This window comes from Microtus oregoni, unplaced genomic scaffold (genome assembly GCF_018167655.1).
Source record: "Microtus oregoni isolate MIOR12 unplaced genomic scaffold, Mior012 000003F_ref0000135, whole genome shotgun sequence".
NCBI classification, from domain to species: domain Eukaryota; kingdom Metazoa; phylum Chordata; class Mammalia; order Rodentia; family Cricetidae; genus Microtus; species Microtus oregoni.
This window is the reverse complement of record NW_024543062.1, coordinates 70,135,862-70,154,485: the sequence shown is the minus strand read 5'-3', so window position 1 is coordinate 70,154,485 and position 18,624 is coordinate 70,135,862. Positions and strand designations below refer to the sequence as shown.

At 37.8% G+C, this 18,624-nt stretch overlaps 1 protein-coding gene across 1 annotated transcript in view; it reads left to right on the top strand.

Annotated features, from left to right (window-relative positions):
* LOC121446120 (complement factor H-like) overlaps positions 1–18,624 on the top strand; it is a 70,606-nt gene that overhangs the window by 41,600 nt on the left and 10,382 nt on the right. The window contains exon 7 of the mRNA XM_041648518.1: positions 17,702–17,875. Coding sequence (XP_041504452.1) covers positions 17,702–17,875 — 174 coding nt within the window. The remainder of the gene's footprint in view (positions 1–17,701; positions 17,876–18,624) is intronic.

Below are 18,624 nucleotides of genomic sequence, written 5' to 3'. Positions count from 1 at the left end.
CCCATTTTAGTGAACCAAAAATAAGGCAGTTCTCTCAGGTAAGTTTAAAGAGGGTTTCTGGAACTGTTTCTTGAAACATTGTTGAGCTGACTAAGACCTTGTGCTCTCTCCTTTGTCCCTGAAAGTAATTTGTTGATAAATGATCCTTTGTTGGAAGAGAAACAAGTTTACCCTTCTCAGAGAACTGAAACCTAAATTCATTTGTAAAAGTTAAACCCTTCAGTATGAGGTGTTTGATCTTATTGGGACTTGATAATTAGGTGAGTGAAAAGGGGCTTTCAATTGCTGGACTTCAATACTTTGATAGCTGAATTTTGGTAGTCAGTATCGGGAGGAGGAAGTGGCCAAATAAGAGAATAGACCTTGGTGGCTAGTTTAGGAATGTAATCTAATGGTTTATAGTCAAGGCAGGGGGAATGGGAAGAAGGGCAAAGTCTGTCAGAGACATGTTTGCCATGCCTGGGTCTACCAGAATCCCTTTAGAAAAAATAGCAGCAGAAATTTAGAAATTTGACTTGCAGCATCAAGGGTCCACTCAAATGTAAATCATGAAGGATGTCTACACCTGACAAGGTGGTACCTACTTGTAATCCCAGGACTTGGGCAGTAGAAATTTAGAGTCTTGAATTTGAGACCAGTCTGGGAGACATATGAAGGCCTATTATTAAAAAAGGAAAAAAAAAACAGAATAAAATGACACCCCAATTAAAAAAATAAAACTAAACAAATGGTGATCATTGATTTCTCTTTGATTATAAACAGTTAAAGATTATGAAATCAGGGTTTTCTACAGTACATTACTAAAATAGAATGCAAAGGCAGAGTTACTAGTTCATTGGGACATTTGGGTAGCCCACAGCCTTATGGTTAGTCGTAGCATTAAAAATAAAACTAAAAATATTATGATATCATTTATGAATGTGACAAAACTGCCTGTGAAGATGGCATATAGGCATCTACTCACCAAGCCCAGATAAGGAATTCATGATAAATCAACATACAGATACTACCAAAGCCCAACTTGATGATCAATGAGTTTCATTGGGATTATTGACAGATGGGTGAAGAGTTACTAATAGGATTAGAAAAGATTCAAAGATAGCATTATCACCAAGGCCCACCAGCATGGGTAACTGCTCACAAAAGCAAGGAACCTTGGAGTACACTACAAATCTGCAGTAAGCTAAACAGGTTGAAGAATGTTTTTCTTTTTCCAAGGGACTCAGCTGATCTAAACTTCTTCCAAGGAGCTTGGCTGGTTTTGTTTCGTCCAGGCAGTTTAAAAGGTCTCAAAGTCTTCTATTTTGTACCTAACCTTGTCTTCCTATCTTCTTTGCAGCTTGCCTTATTGGGAAATGACTCATCAGCTTGGCTTGTTTACTTTGGAGTGAGGGGTTTCCTGAATCTGGTCAGGTTCAGTGTCTTCCTGACGTTCTTTACCTTCCTACTAAAAAAACTTCCCTGTAGGATGGGATGTTTTAATACTAGATGAACTCTCACACAATAAATTCCATATACTTTTGCAGATATGGTCCCAAATCCTTGGTAACCAGTAATGAAATAAAAAACCCTCTTCTTATTAAAATTTATTCATTGTTACGATGAATACCTGAGTGACCCCAGACTTTTATTTGTGCGGGGTGGGGGGGGGGCTAAAGAAAATGAAGCTTTCTTGTTAATGAGGCCAGAACTATCTTGTTGATACTGCTGTTATTTTCTCTAACTGTATTTTTTATTGATTTTTATTGAGCTCTATGTATTTCTCTACACCTCTCCCTGACTCTCCCCTCCCCTTCAACCCTCTCCCAAGGTCCCTTTTCTCCCACTTTACTCAGCAGATCTTGTCTTTTTCTACTTCCCATGTAAATTAGATCTATGTATGTCTCTCTTAGGGTCTTCATTGTTGTCTTGGTTCTCTGGGATTGTGATTTGTGGGATGGTTTTCTTTGCTTTATGTTTAAACTAAAGATTTCTTTTTCAGCCCTTTTATCGTCTGTGTACAGGAAAGCTACTGATTTTTTGAGCTAATCTTGTATCATTCTACATTACTGAAAGTGTTAATGAGTTATAGAAGTTCCTTGGTAGAATTTTGGGGTCACTTATGTAAACCATCAAATCATCAGCAAATAGTGAGAGATTGACTCTTCCTTTCTGATTTGTATTCCCTTGATCTCCTTCTGCATTTATGGTGGGAATACAAGCTGGTACAGTCCCTTTGGATGTCAGTATTGTGATTTCTCAGGATTTAGGAAACAACCTTCCACAAAACCTAGTAATATCACATTGGGGTATATATATCTAAAGGATGTTCTATCATGCCACAAGGACACTTGCTCAACTATCTTCATAGCAGCATTGTTTGTCATAGCCAGAACCTAGAAACAACCTAAATGCCATTCAAAGAAAGAATGGATAAGGAAAGTATGGCACATTTGCAAAATGGAGTGCTTACTACACAGTAGAAAAAAAATGACATCTTGAATTTTGCAGGCAAATGGATGGAGCTAGAAAACATCATTCTGAGTTAAGAAACACAGAACCCGAAAGACAATTATCACATGTACTCACTCATAAGTGGTTTTTAAACATAAAGCAAATAAAATCAGCCCACATATCACAATCCCAGAGAACTTAGACAACAGGACCCTAAGAGAGACATACATAGATCTAATCTACATGGGAAGTAGAAAAAGACAAGATCTCTTGAGTAAATTAGGAACATGGGCACCTTGAGGGAGGGTTTGAGAGGGTTTAAGAAGAGGCGGGGAGCAGAGCAGAGAAAAATGTAGAGCTCAATAAAAATCAATAAAAAAAAAAGGTTCAAAAGAATAAAAATAAATACCACTTATGAGTGAGTATATGATAATTGTCTTTCTGGGTCTGGATTACCTCACTAAGTATGATGTTTTTTAGATCCATCCATGTGCTTGCAAAATTCAAGATGTTATTTTTTTTCTGCTGTGTAGTACTCTATTGTGTAAATGTACCCCAGTTTTCTTATCCATTCTTCAGTTGAGGGGCATTTAGGTTGTTTCCAGGTTCTGGCTATGACAAATAATGCTGCTATGAGCATAGTTGAGCACTTGTTCTTGTGGCACGATTGAGATTGGTTATATACTGGGTCTTGAGGAAGGTTGTTTCCTAATTTTCTGAGAAATCGCCATACTGATATCCAAAGGGGCTGTACCAGCTTGCATTCCCACCAACAAAAAGGAGTGTTTCCTTTACCACACAACCTCTCCAGCATAAGTTGTCATCAGTGCTTTTGATCTTAGCCATTCATACAGGCGTAAGAAGGAATCTCAGAGTTGTTTTGATTTGCACTTCTCTGATGACTAAGAATGTTTCCTTTAAGTGACTTACAGCCATTTTAGATTCCTTTGTTTAGAGTTCTATGTTTAGATCTATACTCCATTTTTATTGGATTATTTGTTCTTTTTTGTTAATACATATTTTTATTTGTTTATTAAACATTTCCACCTCTTCCCCTCCTCCCATTTCCCTCCCACTCCCCTTCCCCTTTCCTCTCCAGTCCTAAGAGAAGTCAGGGTGCCCTGCCCTGTGGGAAGTCCAAGGTCCTCCCCCGTCCATCCAGGTCTAAAAAGGTGTGCATCCAAACAGACTATGTTCCCAAAAAGCCAGTACATGCAGTAGAATCAAATCCCAGTGCCATTATCATTGGCTTCTCAGTCAGCCCACATTATCAATCACACCCAGAGGCCAGTCTGATCACATGTTCTTCAGTCCCTGTCCAGTGAGTGGCCTTGTTGAGCTCCCACCTTCTCAGTGGGTGGACGTACCCCTCACGGTCCTAACTTCCTTGCCCATGTTCTCCCTCCTCCTGCTCTTCATCTGAATCTTGGGAGCTCAGTCCAGTGCTCCAATGTGGGTCTCTTTCTCTATCTCCATCCATCACTGGATGAAGGTTATATGGTGATATGCAAGATATTCATCAGTGTGGCCATGGGAGAAGGCAAGTTCAGGAAGCCTCTCCTCTGCTACCCAAGGACCTAGTTGGGGATATACCCTTGGATACCTGGGTAGCCCTCTAGAGACAAGTGTCTTGCCAACCCTAAAATGGCTCCCTTAATTAAGATATCTTCTTCCCTGCTCCCATATCCACTCTTCCTCATTCTCAACCATCACATTCCCCCAAGCTCTCCCCAGTCCTTCCCATCTCCCTTCTCTCTCACCATCTCACCAACCCCCAACCAATCCCCACCCCCACGCTCCCAACTTTTGCCCAGCGATCTTGGCTACTTCTAATATCTAGGAGGATAAATATATGTTTTTCTTTGGGTTCACCTTCTTATTAATTTCTCTAGGATCGCGAACTATAGGCTCAATGTCCTTTGTTTATGATTAGAATCCACTAATGAATGAGTACATACCATAATCATCTTTTGGGGTATGGGTTATCTCACTCAATAAAGTGTTTTCTATTTCCTTCAATTTGCATGCAAAATTCAAGATGTCATTGTTTTCTACCACTGAGTAGAACTCTAATGTGTATATGTGCAAATCCTTCTTTATCCATTCATCCATTGAGGGTCACCTAAGTTGTTTCCAGGTTCTGGCTATTACAAATAATGCTGCTATGAACATAGTTGAACAAATGCTTTTGTATTATGATTGGGCACATCTTGGGTATATTCCCAGGAGTGGAATTACTGGATCCTAAAATAGGTTGACTCCCAGTTTCCTGAGAAACCGCCACAATGATTTCCAAAGTGGTTGCACACGTTTGTATTCCCACCAGCAATGAATAAGTGTTCCCCTTACTCCACATCCTCTCCAGCATAAGTTATCATGGGAGTTTTTGATTTTAGCCATTCTGACAGGTGTAATATGGTATCTTTTGATTTGCATTTCCCTGATTGCTAAGGAGGTTGAGCATGACCTTAAGTATCTTTTAGCCATTTGAACTTCTTCTGTTGAGAATTCTCTTTTCAGTTCAGTACCCCCATTTTTTTTAATTATCAAACATATAATTTGCAAAGGAAAGCAGTGAGTATCAAGCCAGAAGTACACAGGATCATCCAGCCCTCTAGGAGTGCCACCCAACAGCAGCTCACTGAGCAGTACCCCATTTTTAATTGGGTTATCTAGAATTTTAATATCTAGTTTCTTGAGTTCTTTATATGTTTTGAAGATCAAAGATTTGTCTGATGTGAGGTTAGTGAAGATCTTCTCCCATTCAATAGGTTGCCTTTTTGTCTTAACGACAGTATCCTTTGCTTTACAGAAGCTTCTCAGTTCCAGGAAGTACCATTTATTCATTGTTGCTCTTGTTGTCTGTGCTACTGGGTTTATACATAGGAGGTGGTCTCGTGTGGCCATGTGTTGCAGTCTGCTTCTAACTTTCTCATCTCTCAGGTTCAGTGTGGTCATATTTATATTGAGGTCATTAATCCATTTGGATTTAAGATTTGTGCATGGTGATAGATATAAATCTATTTTCATTCTTCTACAGGTTGACATCCAGTTATGCCAGCACCATTTGTTAAAGATGCTTTCTTTCTTCCATTGTATACTTTTAGCTCCCTTGTCGAAAATCAGGTGTTCATATGTTTGTGGGTTAAAATCTGGGTCTTCTATTTGATTCCATTGGTCAACATCTCTGTTTTTATGCCAATACCAAGCTGTTTTTATTACTGTAGCTCTGTAATAGAGTTTGAAGTCAGGGATGGTAATGCCTCCAGAAGTACTTTTATTGTATAGGATTGTTTTGGCTATCCTGTTTTTTTTTGTTGTTGTTGTTTTTCCATATAAATTTAATTATTGTTCTCTCAAGGTCTGTGAAGAATTTTGTTGGGATTTTGATGGGGATTGCATTGAATCTATAGATTTCTTCTGGTACAATTGGCATTTTTACTATGTTGATCTTCCCAATCCAAGAGCAAGGGAGATCCTTCTATTTTCTGGTATCGTCTTCAATTTCTTTCTTCAAAGACTTAAAGTTCTTGCCAAATAGATCTTTCACTGCCTTAGTTAGATTTACCCCAAGATATTTTATGCTGTTTGTGGCTATTGTGAAAGTTTTTCTTTCCATGATTTCCTTCTCTTCTTTGTTGTTTTTTGTGTATATGAGGGCTACTGATTTTTTGGAGTTGATCTTGTATCCTGCCACATCACTAAAGGTGATTATTAGCTGTAGGAGTTCTTTGGTAGAGTTTTGGGGGTCGCTTATGTATATTATCATCTGCAAGTAAAGAAAGTCTGACTTCTTCCTTTCCAATTCGAATCCCCTTGATCCCCTTATTTTGTCTTATTGCTATTACTAGAACTTCAAGCACTATGTTGAAGAGGTATGAAGAGAGTGGACAGTTTTATCTTGTTCCTGATTTTAGTGGAATGGCTTTAAGTTTCTTTCTATTTAATTTGACGTTAGCTGTTGGCTTGCTGTATATTGCTTTTATTTTATTTAGGTATGAACATTGTATCCCTAGTCTTTCCAAGACATTGATCATTTTGTCAAAGGCTTTTTCAGTATCTATTGAAATAATCATGTGTTTTTTTCTTTACATTTATTTATATGATGGATTACATTGATAGATTTTCGTATGTTGCACCAGTCCTGCATCTCTGGGATGAAGCCTACTTGATCATAATGGATAATTTTATGGATATGTTCTTGGATTCAGTTTGCCAATATTTTATTGAGAATTTTTTTCTTCGATATTCATGAGTGAGATTGGTGTAATTCTCTTTCTTGGTTGAGTTTTTCTGTGGTTTTGGTATCAGGGTAACTGTAGCTCCATAAAAGGAATTTGGCTATTATAAATAATACTGCTATGAACATAGTTGAACAAATGCTTTTGTCATATTATAGAGCATCTCTTGGGTATATTCCCAGGAGTGGTATTGCTGGGTCCAGGGGAAGGTTGATCCCGAATTTCCTGAGAAACCGAAACACTGACTTCCACAGTGGTTGCACAAGATTGCATTCCCACCAGCAATGGATGAGGGTATCCCTTCCTCCACAGCCTCTCCAGCAAAGGCTATCCTTGGTGTTTTTGACTTTAGCCATTCTGACAGGTGTAAGATGATATCTCAAAGTTGTTTTGACTTGCATTTCCCTGATTGCTAAGGAAGTTGAGCATGACCTTAAGTGTCTTTTGGCCATTTGAACTTCTTCTGTTGAGAATTCTCTGTTCAGTTCAGTGCCCCATTTTTTAATTGGGTTAATTAGCATTTTAAAGTCTAGTTTCTTGAGTTCTCTATATATTTTGGAGATCAGACCTTTGTCTGTTGCGGGGTTGGTGAAGATCTTCTCCCAGTCAGTAGGTTGCCTTTGTGTCTTAGTGACAGTGTCCGGAGGGGGGAGGACCTAGGACTTACCACAGGGCAGGGAACCAGGTCTGCTCTTTGGACTGGAGAGGGAGGGGGAGAGGAGTGGAGGGAGGGGGAGAAGGGTGGGAGGAGGGGGAGAAGGGTGGGAGAAGGGGGAGGGAAATGGGAGGCTGGGAGGAGGTGGAAACTTGTTTTTTTTTCTCCTTTTCTCAATAAAGAAAAATAAAAGTAAAGCATATATATAAAAAAAAAGGAATTTGGCAATGAGTCTTCTGTTTCCATTTTGCGAAACTCATTAAGGTATTAGCTCTTCCTGGAAGTTCTGGTAGAAATCTGCATTGAAACCATCTGGTCCTGGGCTTTTTTGGTAGGGAGGTTTTTGATGACAGCTTCTAATACTTTGTGAATTACAAGTCTATTTAAACTGTTCACTTGGTCTTGATTTAATTTTGGTATATGATACTTATCTAAAAAAAGTGTCCATTTCTTTCATATTTTCCAATTTTGTGGCATACAGGCTTTTGTAGTAAGGTCTAATGATTCTCTGAATTTCCTCTGTGTCAGTGGTTATGTCCCCCTTTTCATTTCTGATCTTATTAATTTGCGTGTTCTCTCTCTGCCGTTTGATTAGTTTGGATAGGGGTTTGTCAATCTTGTTGATTTTCTCCAAGAACCAGCTTTTTGTTTCATAGATTCTTTGAATTGTTTTCTGTGTTTCTATTTTGTTGGTTTCAGCCCTCAGTTTGATTATTTCCAGTCTTCTACTCCTCCTGTGTGAGTCCGCCTCTATTTTTTTGTAGAGCTTTCAGGTGTGCTCTTAAGTCTCTAATGTGAGATTTCTCCATTTGTTTTTTTTAATGTGGGCACTTAGTGCTTTGAACTTTCCTCTCAGCACTGCTTTCATAGTGTCCCATAGGTTTGGGAATGTTGTGCTTTATTGTTGTTTGAATTCAAGGAAGACTTTAATTTTTTTTCTTTATTTTTTTCCCGCCCCAGAGGTGGTTCAGTAGTTGACTATTCAGTTTCCATGAGTTTGTAGGCTTTCTGGGGGTAGCATTGTTGTTGAATTCTAACTTTATTCAATGGTGATTCGATAGTACACAGGTGATTACTACAATGTTTTTGTGTCTGTAGAAGTTTGCTTTGTTACCAATTATGTGATCAATTTTTGAAAAGGTTCCATGAGATGCTGAGAAGAAGGTATATTCTTTTCTGTTTGGGTGTAATGTTCTATAGATGTCTGTTAAGTCCATTTGGTTCATTATATCTCTTAGTTCTCTTATTTCTCTGTTAGGTTTCTGTCTGGTTTTACCTGTCCATTGGTGACAGAGGAGTGTTGAAATCTCCTACTATTAGAGTGTAGGGTTTGATGTATGCTTTTTGTTCTAGTAGTATTTCTTTTACATATGTTTGTACTTTTATATTAGGGGCATAGATACTCAGGATTGAGACTTCCTCGGGATTAATTGTTCCTGTTATGTGTATAAAATGTACTTCTCCATCTCTTCTGATTGATTTTAGTTTGAAATAAATTTTGTTAGATATTAGTATAGCCACACCTGCTTGTTTCTTTGGTCCATTTGATTAGAAAACCTTTTCCCAACCCTTTAGTCTGAGGTAGTGTCTTTCTTTGAGCTTGAGGTGTGTTTCTTGTAAACAGCAGATTGTTGGATCCTGTTTTCGTATCCATTCTCTCACCTTTTTATAGGTGAATTGAGGCCATTGATATTAAGTGATATTAATGACCAGTGGTTGTTAACTCCGGTTATTTTTTCTGGTGGTAGTGTTTGTGTGTCTCCCTTCTTTGAGTTGTACTGGTGGAGGTTTGTCAGATGCTTGTGTTATTATGGGTGTTGTGGGCTTCCTTTGTTTGTGGTTTTCCTTCTAGTGTTTACTGTAAGGCTGGGTTTGCGGCTGTGTATTGTTTAAATCTGTTTTTGTCCTGGAATATCTTGTTTTCTCCATTGATGAAGAATGCAAGCTTTGCTGGGTACAATAGTCTGGGCTTGCATCCATGGTCTCTTAGTGTCTGCAGCACATCTATCCACGACCTTCTGTCTTTCATGGTTTCCATAGAGAAGTCAGGTATAATTCTGATAGGTTTGCATTTATATGTTACTTGACATTTTTTCTCTTGCAGCTCTTAATATTCACTCTTTATTCTGTATGTTTTGTGTTTTGATTATCATATGTCAAGGGGATGTTTTCTTTTTTTCTTTTTGATCCAGTCTATTTGGTGTTCTGTATGCTTCTTGTACTTTCATAGGAATATCCTTCTTTAGGTTGGGAAAGTTTTCTTCTATAATTTTGTTGAATATATTTTCTGGGCATTTGAGTTGTACTTCTCCTTCTTCTACCCCTATTATTCTTAGGTTTGGTCTTTTCGTTGTGTCCTAGATTTTCTGGATTGTTTGTGTTAAGAATTTGTTGGTAGACCTGGATGGAGGTAGGGGTTCCTTGGACTTCCCACAGGACAGGGAACCCTGATTGCTTTTCGGGCTGAGGGGGGGGGGACTTAATTGGGGAAGGGGGAGGGAAATGGGAGGCGGTGGCGGGGAAGAGACAGAAATCTTTAATAAATAAATAAATAAAAAGAATTTGTTGGATTTGTTATTTTCTTTAATCAATGAGTTTATTTCCTCTATACTATCTTTAGTGTCTGAGATTCTTTCTTCTATCTCTTGTATTCTGTTGGTTATACTTGTCTCTGTAGTTCCTGTCTGTTTTCCCAGATTTTCCATATCCCGCCTTCCCTTTGTTTGTCTTTTTTTTCATTACCTCCATTTCATTTTTCAAGTGTTGAACTTTTCCATTACCTGTTTGACTGCTTTTTCTTGGTTTTCTTGGGTATCTTTGAGAGATTTATTCATTTCTTCTTTTTGTTTGTCTTCTTCATTTCTTTAAAGGAGTTTTTCATATCCTGTTTAAAGTCCTCTATTATTTTCATAATGTTACATTTAAAGTCGATTTCTTCTACGTTTTCTGGAATAGGGTGTTCAAATCTTCTTGTTGCATGATCCCTGGATTCTGTTGTTGTCATGTTGCCTTTCAGGTTGTTGGAGGAATTCTTGCATTGGCACCTGCCCTTCTCTTCCTTCAAATGCAGCTAGGAGAGTCTTGGTGTCTTGGTCCAATCTTTGCTGTGACTGACTGTGTATTTGGGAAATTTTCTTGGCCTGGCTTCTCTTAGGGCCACTCACCACTGGAGATGGTTGTGATGGTGGATCTAAGGACCGCACAGATGGAAAGGAGTGCCCTCTGGCTTGATCTCTTCTGTGCAGGAGTAGGATCTGTTCCTGGGCCAAGGACTCACAGACAATAGGGAAGGCTTGGGGGAGTCAGGGTCATGTGGAACAAAAAAGCCCCAGCAGCAGGAGCTGGAGGGGCCTTGTACCCTTTTCTGGACTGTCCTCCCAACCAGGGGGCACACACTCACCCATCTGAGTGGATCTCCTCAGCACAGGAACAGGGACTCCTGGTGGGCCAAGGAACCCACAGACAAAAAGGCAGATTTGGAGGAACAGGGTTGTGTGGAACAAAGAGCCCTTGCAGCAGGAGCTGGAGGTGCCCTGCACTCCCTTCCAGTGACCTTCTGGGAGGATACACACTCACCCCTTTCGATGGATCTCCTCGGCACAGGCTTATTTGTTCTTTTGATGACCAATTTCTTGAATTCTTTGTATATTCTGGAGATCAGACCTCTGTCTGATGTGAAATTAGTGAAGATCTTTTCCCATTCTGGTGGCTGTCATTTTGTCTGTTGACCATGTCCTTTGCTTTGCAGAAGCTTTACAGTTTCAGGAGCTCCCATTTATTGATTGTTTCTCCTAGTGTCTGTGGTATTGGGGTTCAATTTAGAAAGTGATCACCTGTGCCAACGTGTTCAAGTGTGCTTCCCACTTTCTCTTCTATTATGTTCAATATGACTCGCTTTATGTTGAGTCCTTTGATACATTTGGGCTTGAGTTTTGTGCTTAGTGATAGGTATGGATCTATTTTCACTCTTCTACATGTTAATATCCAGTAATGCCAGCATAATTGTTAAATATGCTCCTTTTCCATTTGATATTTTTGCTTCTTTGTCAAAACTCAGGTGTTCAGAAGAGTGTGGATTAATAACTGGGTATTCAATATGGTTTCTTTAGTCCTCCTGTCAGTTTTTATGCCAATACTAGGCTGTTTTCAGTATTGTAGCTTTGTAGTAGAGTTTGAAGTCAGGTATTTTTTTTTTATTGTACTGGATTGTTTTGGCTATCCTGGGATTTTTGCTTTTCCATATGAAGTTAAGTACCATTTTTTTTTCAAATGGTCTGTGAGGAATTTGCCTGGGATTTTGATGGACAATGCATTTAATCTGTAGGTTGCTTTTGGTAATATTGCCATTTTTACTATTTTAATTCTACATACCCAAGAGCATGTGAGATCTTTCCATTTTCTGGTGTCTTCTTCAACTTCTTTCTTCAAAGATTTAAATCTCTTGTCATACAGAGTTCCACTTGTTTGGTTAGAGTTACTTGGAGATATTTATTACAATTTGTGGCTATTTTGAAGGGTGTTGTTTCTCTGATTTCTTTCTCAGACCATTTATCATCTATGTACAAGAGGGCTACTGATTTTTTTTAAATTTATTTATTTATTAAGGATTTCTGCCTCGTCCCCACAACCGCTTCCCATTTCCCTCCCCCTCCCCCGAACAAGTCCCCCCCCCTCATCTGCTCGAAGAGCAATCAGGGTTCCCTGACCTGTGGGAAGCCCAAGGACTGCCCACCTCTATCCAGGTCTTGTAAGGTGAGCATTCAAACTGCCTAGGCTCCCACAAAGCCAGTACGTGCAGTAGGATCAATAACCCACTGCAATTGTTCTTGAAAACCTTGTATTCTGCTACATTACACAAAATGTTTATGAATTGTAGAAGGTCTTTGGTAGAATTTTTGGGGTCACTTATGTAAACTATCATATCATCAACAAATAGAGAGGGTTTGACTTCTTTACAACTTGTGTCCCCTTCATCTATATTTGCTGTCTTATTGATCTAGCTAGGACCTCAAGAACTATATTGAACAGATATGGTGAGGATGGACAATCTTGTCTTGTTCCTGATTTCAGTGGGATCACTGTGAGTCTCTCTCCATTCAGTTTGATGTTGGCTCTTTGCTTGCTGCATAATATCTTTATTATGTTTAGGTATATTCCTTGTTTCCCTGCTTTGTTCAAGATCTTTATCATGAAGGGATGTTATATTTTGTGCAAAGCTTTTTTTGGCATCTAATGAGATGATCATATAGTTTTTGTTTTTCAGTTTGTTTACATGGTGGATTACATTGACAGATTTTTGTATGTTCAATCATCCCTGCATGTATGGGATGAAGCTGACTTGATTATGTTGGATGATGGATTCTGATGTGTTCTTGGATTCGATTTGCCAGTATTTTATTTGGTATTTTTGCAACAATGTTCATAAGTGAGATTGGTCTTTAATTCTCTTTCTTAATAATGCCTTTCTGTGGTTTGGGTATCAGGGTAATTGTAGCCTCATGAAAAGAGTTGGCAATGGTCCTTCTATTTCTATTGTGTAGAATAATTTGAGGGGTATTGGTATTAGTTCTCCTTTAAAATCTTGTAGAATTGTGAGCTGAAACCATCTGGTCCTGGGATTTTTTTGGTTGGGAGATTTTTGATGACTGTTTCTATTTCTTCAGCAGATATGGGTCTGTTTAATTTGCTTGTCAGGTCTTGATTTTATTTTGGTAAATTATATTTATCTAGAAAGTTGTCAATTTACTTTAATGTTTCTAATTTTGTGGAGTATAGGTTTTTTGAAACATGACCTGATGATTCTCTGTATTTCCTTTATGTCTGTTGATATAAACCCTTTTTTTATTTCTGATTTTGTTATTTTAAATATTCTTTCTCTGCCTTTTGGTTTGTTTGAATAAAGATTTGTCTATTTTGTTGATTTTCTGAAAGAACCAACTCTTTGTCTCATTGGTTCTTTGTATTGTTTTCTTTGTTTTTATTTTGTTAATTTCAGCTCTCGGTTTGATTATTTCTTGCTGTCTAGTTCTCTTGGGTAAGTTTGCTTCTTTTTGTCCTAACATTTTCAAATGTTCTGTTAATTCACTAGTATGGGATTTTTCCAGCTTCTTTATGTAGGCATTTAGTGCTATGACCTTTCTTCTTAAGACTGTTTTCATTGTGTCTCATAAATTTGGGTATGTAGTGTGGTCATTTTCATTGAATTTTAGGAAGTCTTCAAATTCTCTCTTCATTTGTTTCTTGACCCATTAATGATTAAGATGAACATTATTTAATTTCCATGTTTTTGCTTGTGGGGCATTCTAGTATTACTATTGCTGTTGACTTTTAGTTTTCAGCCATGGTGATCTGATAAGATACATGGGGTTATTCCTTTTTTTTTGTATTTGTTGAGGTTTGTTTTGTTACCAAGTATGTGGTCAATTTTTGAGAAAGTTCCATGAGGTGCTAAGAAGAAGGTATATTCTTTTATGTTTGGATGGGATATTCTATAAATATCTGCTAAGTCCATTTGAGTCATATTATCTGTTAGTTCCCTTGTTTCTCTGTTAATTTTCAGGTAGACCTGTCCAGTGGTGATATTGGAGTGTTGAAATTTCCCACTATTAGTGTGTGGGGTTTAATATATGGTTTAAGCTATAGAAGAATTTCATTTACAAATGAGGGTTCTTATGTATTTGGGGCATAGATTTTCAGTATTAAGAATTCCTCTTGATGGATTTTTCATGTGACTATTATGAAATGTCCTTTTTGTTTCTTTTGATAGATTTTAGTTTGAAGTCTATTTTGTTAGATATTAGGATAGCCACACGTGCTTGTTTCTTAGGTTCATTTGATTGGAATATTTTCCCCAACCCTTTACTCTAAGATGATGTCTGACTTTGAGGCTGGGGTGTGTTTTTTGTATGCAGAAGAAGGATGGATTCTGTTTTCATATCCAATATGTTAGCCTGTGCCTTTTTTAGGTTAGTTGAGTCCATTTACATTAAGGGATATTAATTACTAGGGATATCTATTCCCTGTTAATTTAGTTTTTATTATTAGTGATGTTAATTTTGCATTTTTCCCTTCTTTTGGATTTGCTGCCATGAGGCTATAAATTGTTTGTGTTTTTGTTGATGTAGCCAACTTCCTTGGTTTGGAATTTTCTTTCTCGTATTTTGTATAGGATTGGGTTTGTGGCTAAATATTGACTAAATCTGGTTTTGTCATTGAATATCTTATTTTGTCATTTTATGATGATTGAAAGTTTTGATGGGCTGGCATCTGTGTTCTCTTAATGTCTGCATAATGCTTGACCATGACCTTCTGGCTTTCATTGTCTCCAACAAAAAGTCAGGTATAATTCTGATAGGCCTACCTTTATATGTTACTTAGCCTTTTCCTTTGCAGCTCTTAATATTCTTTTTTTATACTGCATGTTTAGTGTTTTGATTTTTTGATTATTATGTGGTGAAGGAACTTTATTTTTTTAATCCAGTATGTTTGGTGTTCTATAAGCTTCTTGTATCTTCATAGGCATATCTTTTTCTAGGTTGGTAAAGTTTTCTTCTATGATTTTCTTAAATATATTTTCTGTGCTTCTGAGTTGATCTTTTATCCTTTTTCTATACCTATTATTCATAGGTTTGGTCTTTTTATGGTTTCCAATATTTCTTATATATGTTGTGTTAAGCTTCTGTTAGATTTAATTTTTTTTTTGACTGGTGAGTCCTTTTCCTCTATTGTATCTTCAGCACTTGAGATTCTCTCTTCCATCTCTTATATTCTTTTGTATGCTTTCATTTGTTGTACCTGATCGTTTTCTTATGATTTCTGTTTCGACAATTCCCATGGCTTGTGTTTTCCTTATTGTCTCTGTTTAAGTTTTAAAGTATTGAATAGTTTCATTCATATGTTTGATTGATTTTTTGGTTTTCTTTAAGGTATTTGCTGATAACTTCCAATTTTTTGTGTGTCTTTTCCTTCATTTTGTTGAGGGAATTTCTCATTTCCTCTTTAAGGGTTTCATACATTTTCCTGAAATTATTTTTTAGGTCATTTTTTTTTCCGCTTCTTCTCTATTTGTTTGTTCAAGTATTGCTGTTGTAGGGTCTTTAAGTTTTACTGATGTTGTGTTGCTCTTTGTGGTATTGCATGTGTTCTTACCTTTCCTACTCTTCCTTTCCTCTAATAGGTGTAGTTGGGGCTGTCTGTGATTTTGTTGATTAATCTTCTAGATGCCAGTGAATTCAAGGCCCAGATGTTTGTTCCTTGTGATACAGTCAGTTCTATGGTTCTAGTTACCCCAATGGTCACTCAGTATTTCTGGAGATTTCTCAGCACTCCTGGACTTTGCTCTGCTCCCTTGGAGTTTGCTGTCTCAGACTTTCTCTAGATATAGGTTGTTGGCTCAGACCTGTCTCTGTAAATGTCCCAGGTCTGGTTCTGTTCCTGTAGAAGTTCCTGGTTTGCAGTTGCTTCCTCAATGGTTTCTGTCTCTGATCTACTCCTTCGGAGTTACCAGGCCTACAAACAACCTGGCTCAGGCTTACTCCCTCAGAGGTCCCAGATTCATGCCTGAACCTGCAGAGATCTCTGATTGCTGCCTACTTCTTCAGATGCCCCAGATGTATGCCCAGACCCATAAATGTCCTGGCTCAGGCCTCGTTCCTTGGAGGTCCTTGACTCATGCCGGGACCCACAGGGGTCCTGGCTTAGGTCTACTCCCTTGAAGGTCCCAGATTCATATCCAGACCTATAACAGTTTCTGTCTCTGGCCCACTTGCTCAACATTTGCTCCTCTGTACCTGCTTCTGTAGAGTTCACTGTCTCAGGTATGCTCTGGCTCAGGTTGCTAGCTCAATTCTGTGTCCTCAAATTTCCCTAGTGTGGATCCACTCTGGCTCCCACGGAGCTTGTTTTTTCAGGCCTGCTTTGGCTTAGGTAGTTAACTGATTCCACAAATGACCCTGGTCTGGATCCACTCCTGCTCTCATGGAGTTCACTATCTGAGGCCTGCTCTCGAACCAAATCCTTTTAATAACTGTGGGTCTTGATAACACTGATTTCCCCAGTTAACCTGAAAAACTCAGTATTAAAGCAAATAAATTATTTGAGAAACATTTTAAGACACTCAAATTATGCTATTCTTGTGTGTTCTGTATCAAGATCCAACATGAGGTTTTGGTTATATGCATTTTCAGACACTCTAGTTGTGCTATTCTAATGTGTTCTATAAAAAGATCCAACATGAAGTCTTGGTTATTTGCTTTAGATATTGCTTTCAAAACTTGCCATTCATTTCTGTTACTAGGTATGTGTTAGGTTGGAAGCATAGATCCCAGTCCCTTGCATCTATCCCAGCCCCCAGGCCTGGTCTGGACTTCAAATCCCAGCAGGCCAGATCCTGACCCCTCCCTAGGGGTGGGGTCAGGACCATTCCCTGGGTATTTAAGTGATCCCCCCAAAAGAAAAAGACCTGGTCTCCCTTCCTTCCTCCCGGGGGTCACTTCTGTGCTTCCCAGTGTCCCTCTAGGGGCCACCTGAGAGTGCAGATCTCCCATTAAACCTGTATATTTCTTAATTTGGCTTGTTTTGATTTGGTTTGATTGGAAATTTTTGCATCATCGGGGAGCTTGTATTAAAAAATATTCCCAACAGTGTGTACTAACACTTGACTCTTGAATGTAGGAATTTTCTTTTATGTATAACTCTACTTTTAAAACTGAAAACTTTAATTATGTAAATTAGTAAAAATGAGACTTCAAAAAATGTTTATATTTTGAAACAGTTATTAATGTCAACAATTAAAAACAATTAATTGTAATGGAGAAGTTACACACACTTAATTGGAGTCAAAATCTTAAACAGTTAACAATAAGAATTGAAAACACAATAAATTACTTTAGTGTGCTGTAAATATTCAAACATTCAAATAATGTTATGGTTTTGCACATGTCTCTTATGTTCTTTTTATTTGAAAATACCTAATTTTATTTTCTTAACCTCAAATACTTTAGAAATTATTTTGCCTGTTTTTCTTTCTCAATATATTAAACTGAAATAATTTTTGAAACTATATTAAGCTTACTGTGTAGCATTAATTTCAAATATGAAAGAATGATTTTGTATAAGAATAGGATAGTTTTGAGTTTAACATTAATAACTTTCTACTGCAATTCAGATTCAGTAAAATATGTTAATTTCAGCATTCAATTCTATAAATGCATACATTCATCAGACTTCCATATAAATAAAGGGTCTATATAAAATGTAAAATGCAGCCTTTTTAATAAGGAAGAGTGTTGTTAATGTTTCCTTGTGAATGTACATGAGAGAGATAAAACTACATCTTGATCAAATATGTACTCTAATTATTTTACTTTTCAAGAAAAAGAATGCAGCATTCCATTTCTAGACCAGTACTTGCTCATCAGTCCCATTAAAGACAAATATAAAGTTGGAGATTTGTTGAAATTTTCTTGCCGACAAGGACATAGAGTTGGACCAGATTCAGTTCAATGCTACTCTTTTGGATGGTCACCTAGTTTCCCGACATGTAAAGGTAACAATCTGTTTTACATTTGCTGAATGAAAATCAGAGGTTTAGTTTCCTTCTAATATTTCTCAGTCTTACAGACAAACATGATCAATCTGCGTGTTGTGTGGCTAGTGCACAGTCGCTTACTTACAAGGTTAATACCACGCTGTTGACTGAGGTTTTCTGTCCTGCCCAATTCCTGCAGTCCTTAAGTCACAAAGAAATCAGAGGTCTACATTAACTATAAACTGTTTGGCCCATTAGCTCAGGCTTTTTATTAACTCTTATAATGTATATTAGCCTATTATTCTTATCTATGTTGGCCATATGGCTCAGTACCTTTTGCAGTGAGGCAGTCACATCTTGCTTCTTTTGTGGATGGATCAGGACTGCAGAGGAATGGGCTTCATCCATCCCAGAATTTCCTGTTCTGATTGACCCGTCTCTACTTCCTGTCTGGTTGTCCCACCTATACTTCCTACCTGGCTACTGGTCAATCACATTTATTTAAAATATAATTGACAGAGTATTCACCATTCACCCACACCACTTCCCCTCCTTTCTTTTACAAAAGCAAGGGAAATATCCGTAGTCCATTTTTTGGGAATGTGGGCATAGTTTTCCAGGCTATTTCATGCTGGTTGGGGACACTGACAATCCTAGGGGGAACTAAAGAAAATTTAGAATTATGATCAAGTCCTGACTAGAGTATTCTGTGAGACTTGATCATCTCAGGCAGCAGTCTTGAATCTGTTCTGGATGTAGAACTTAGA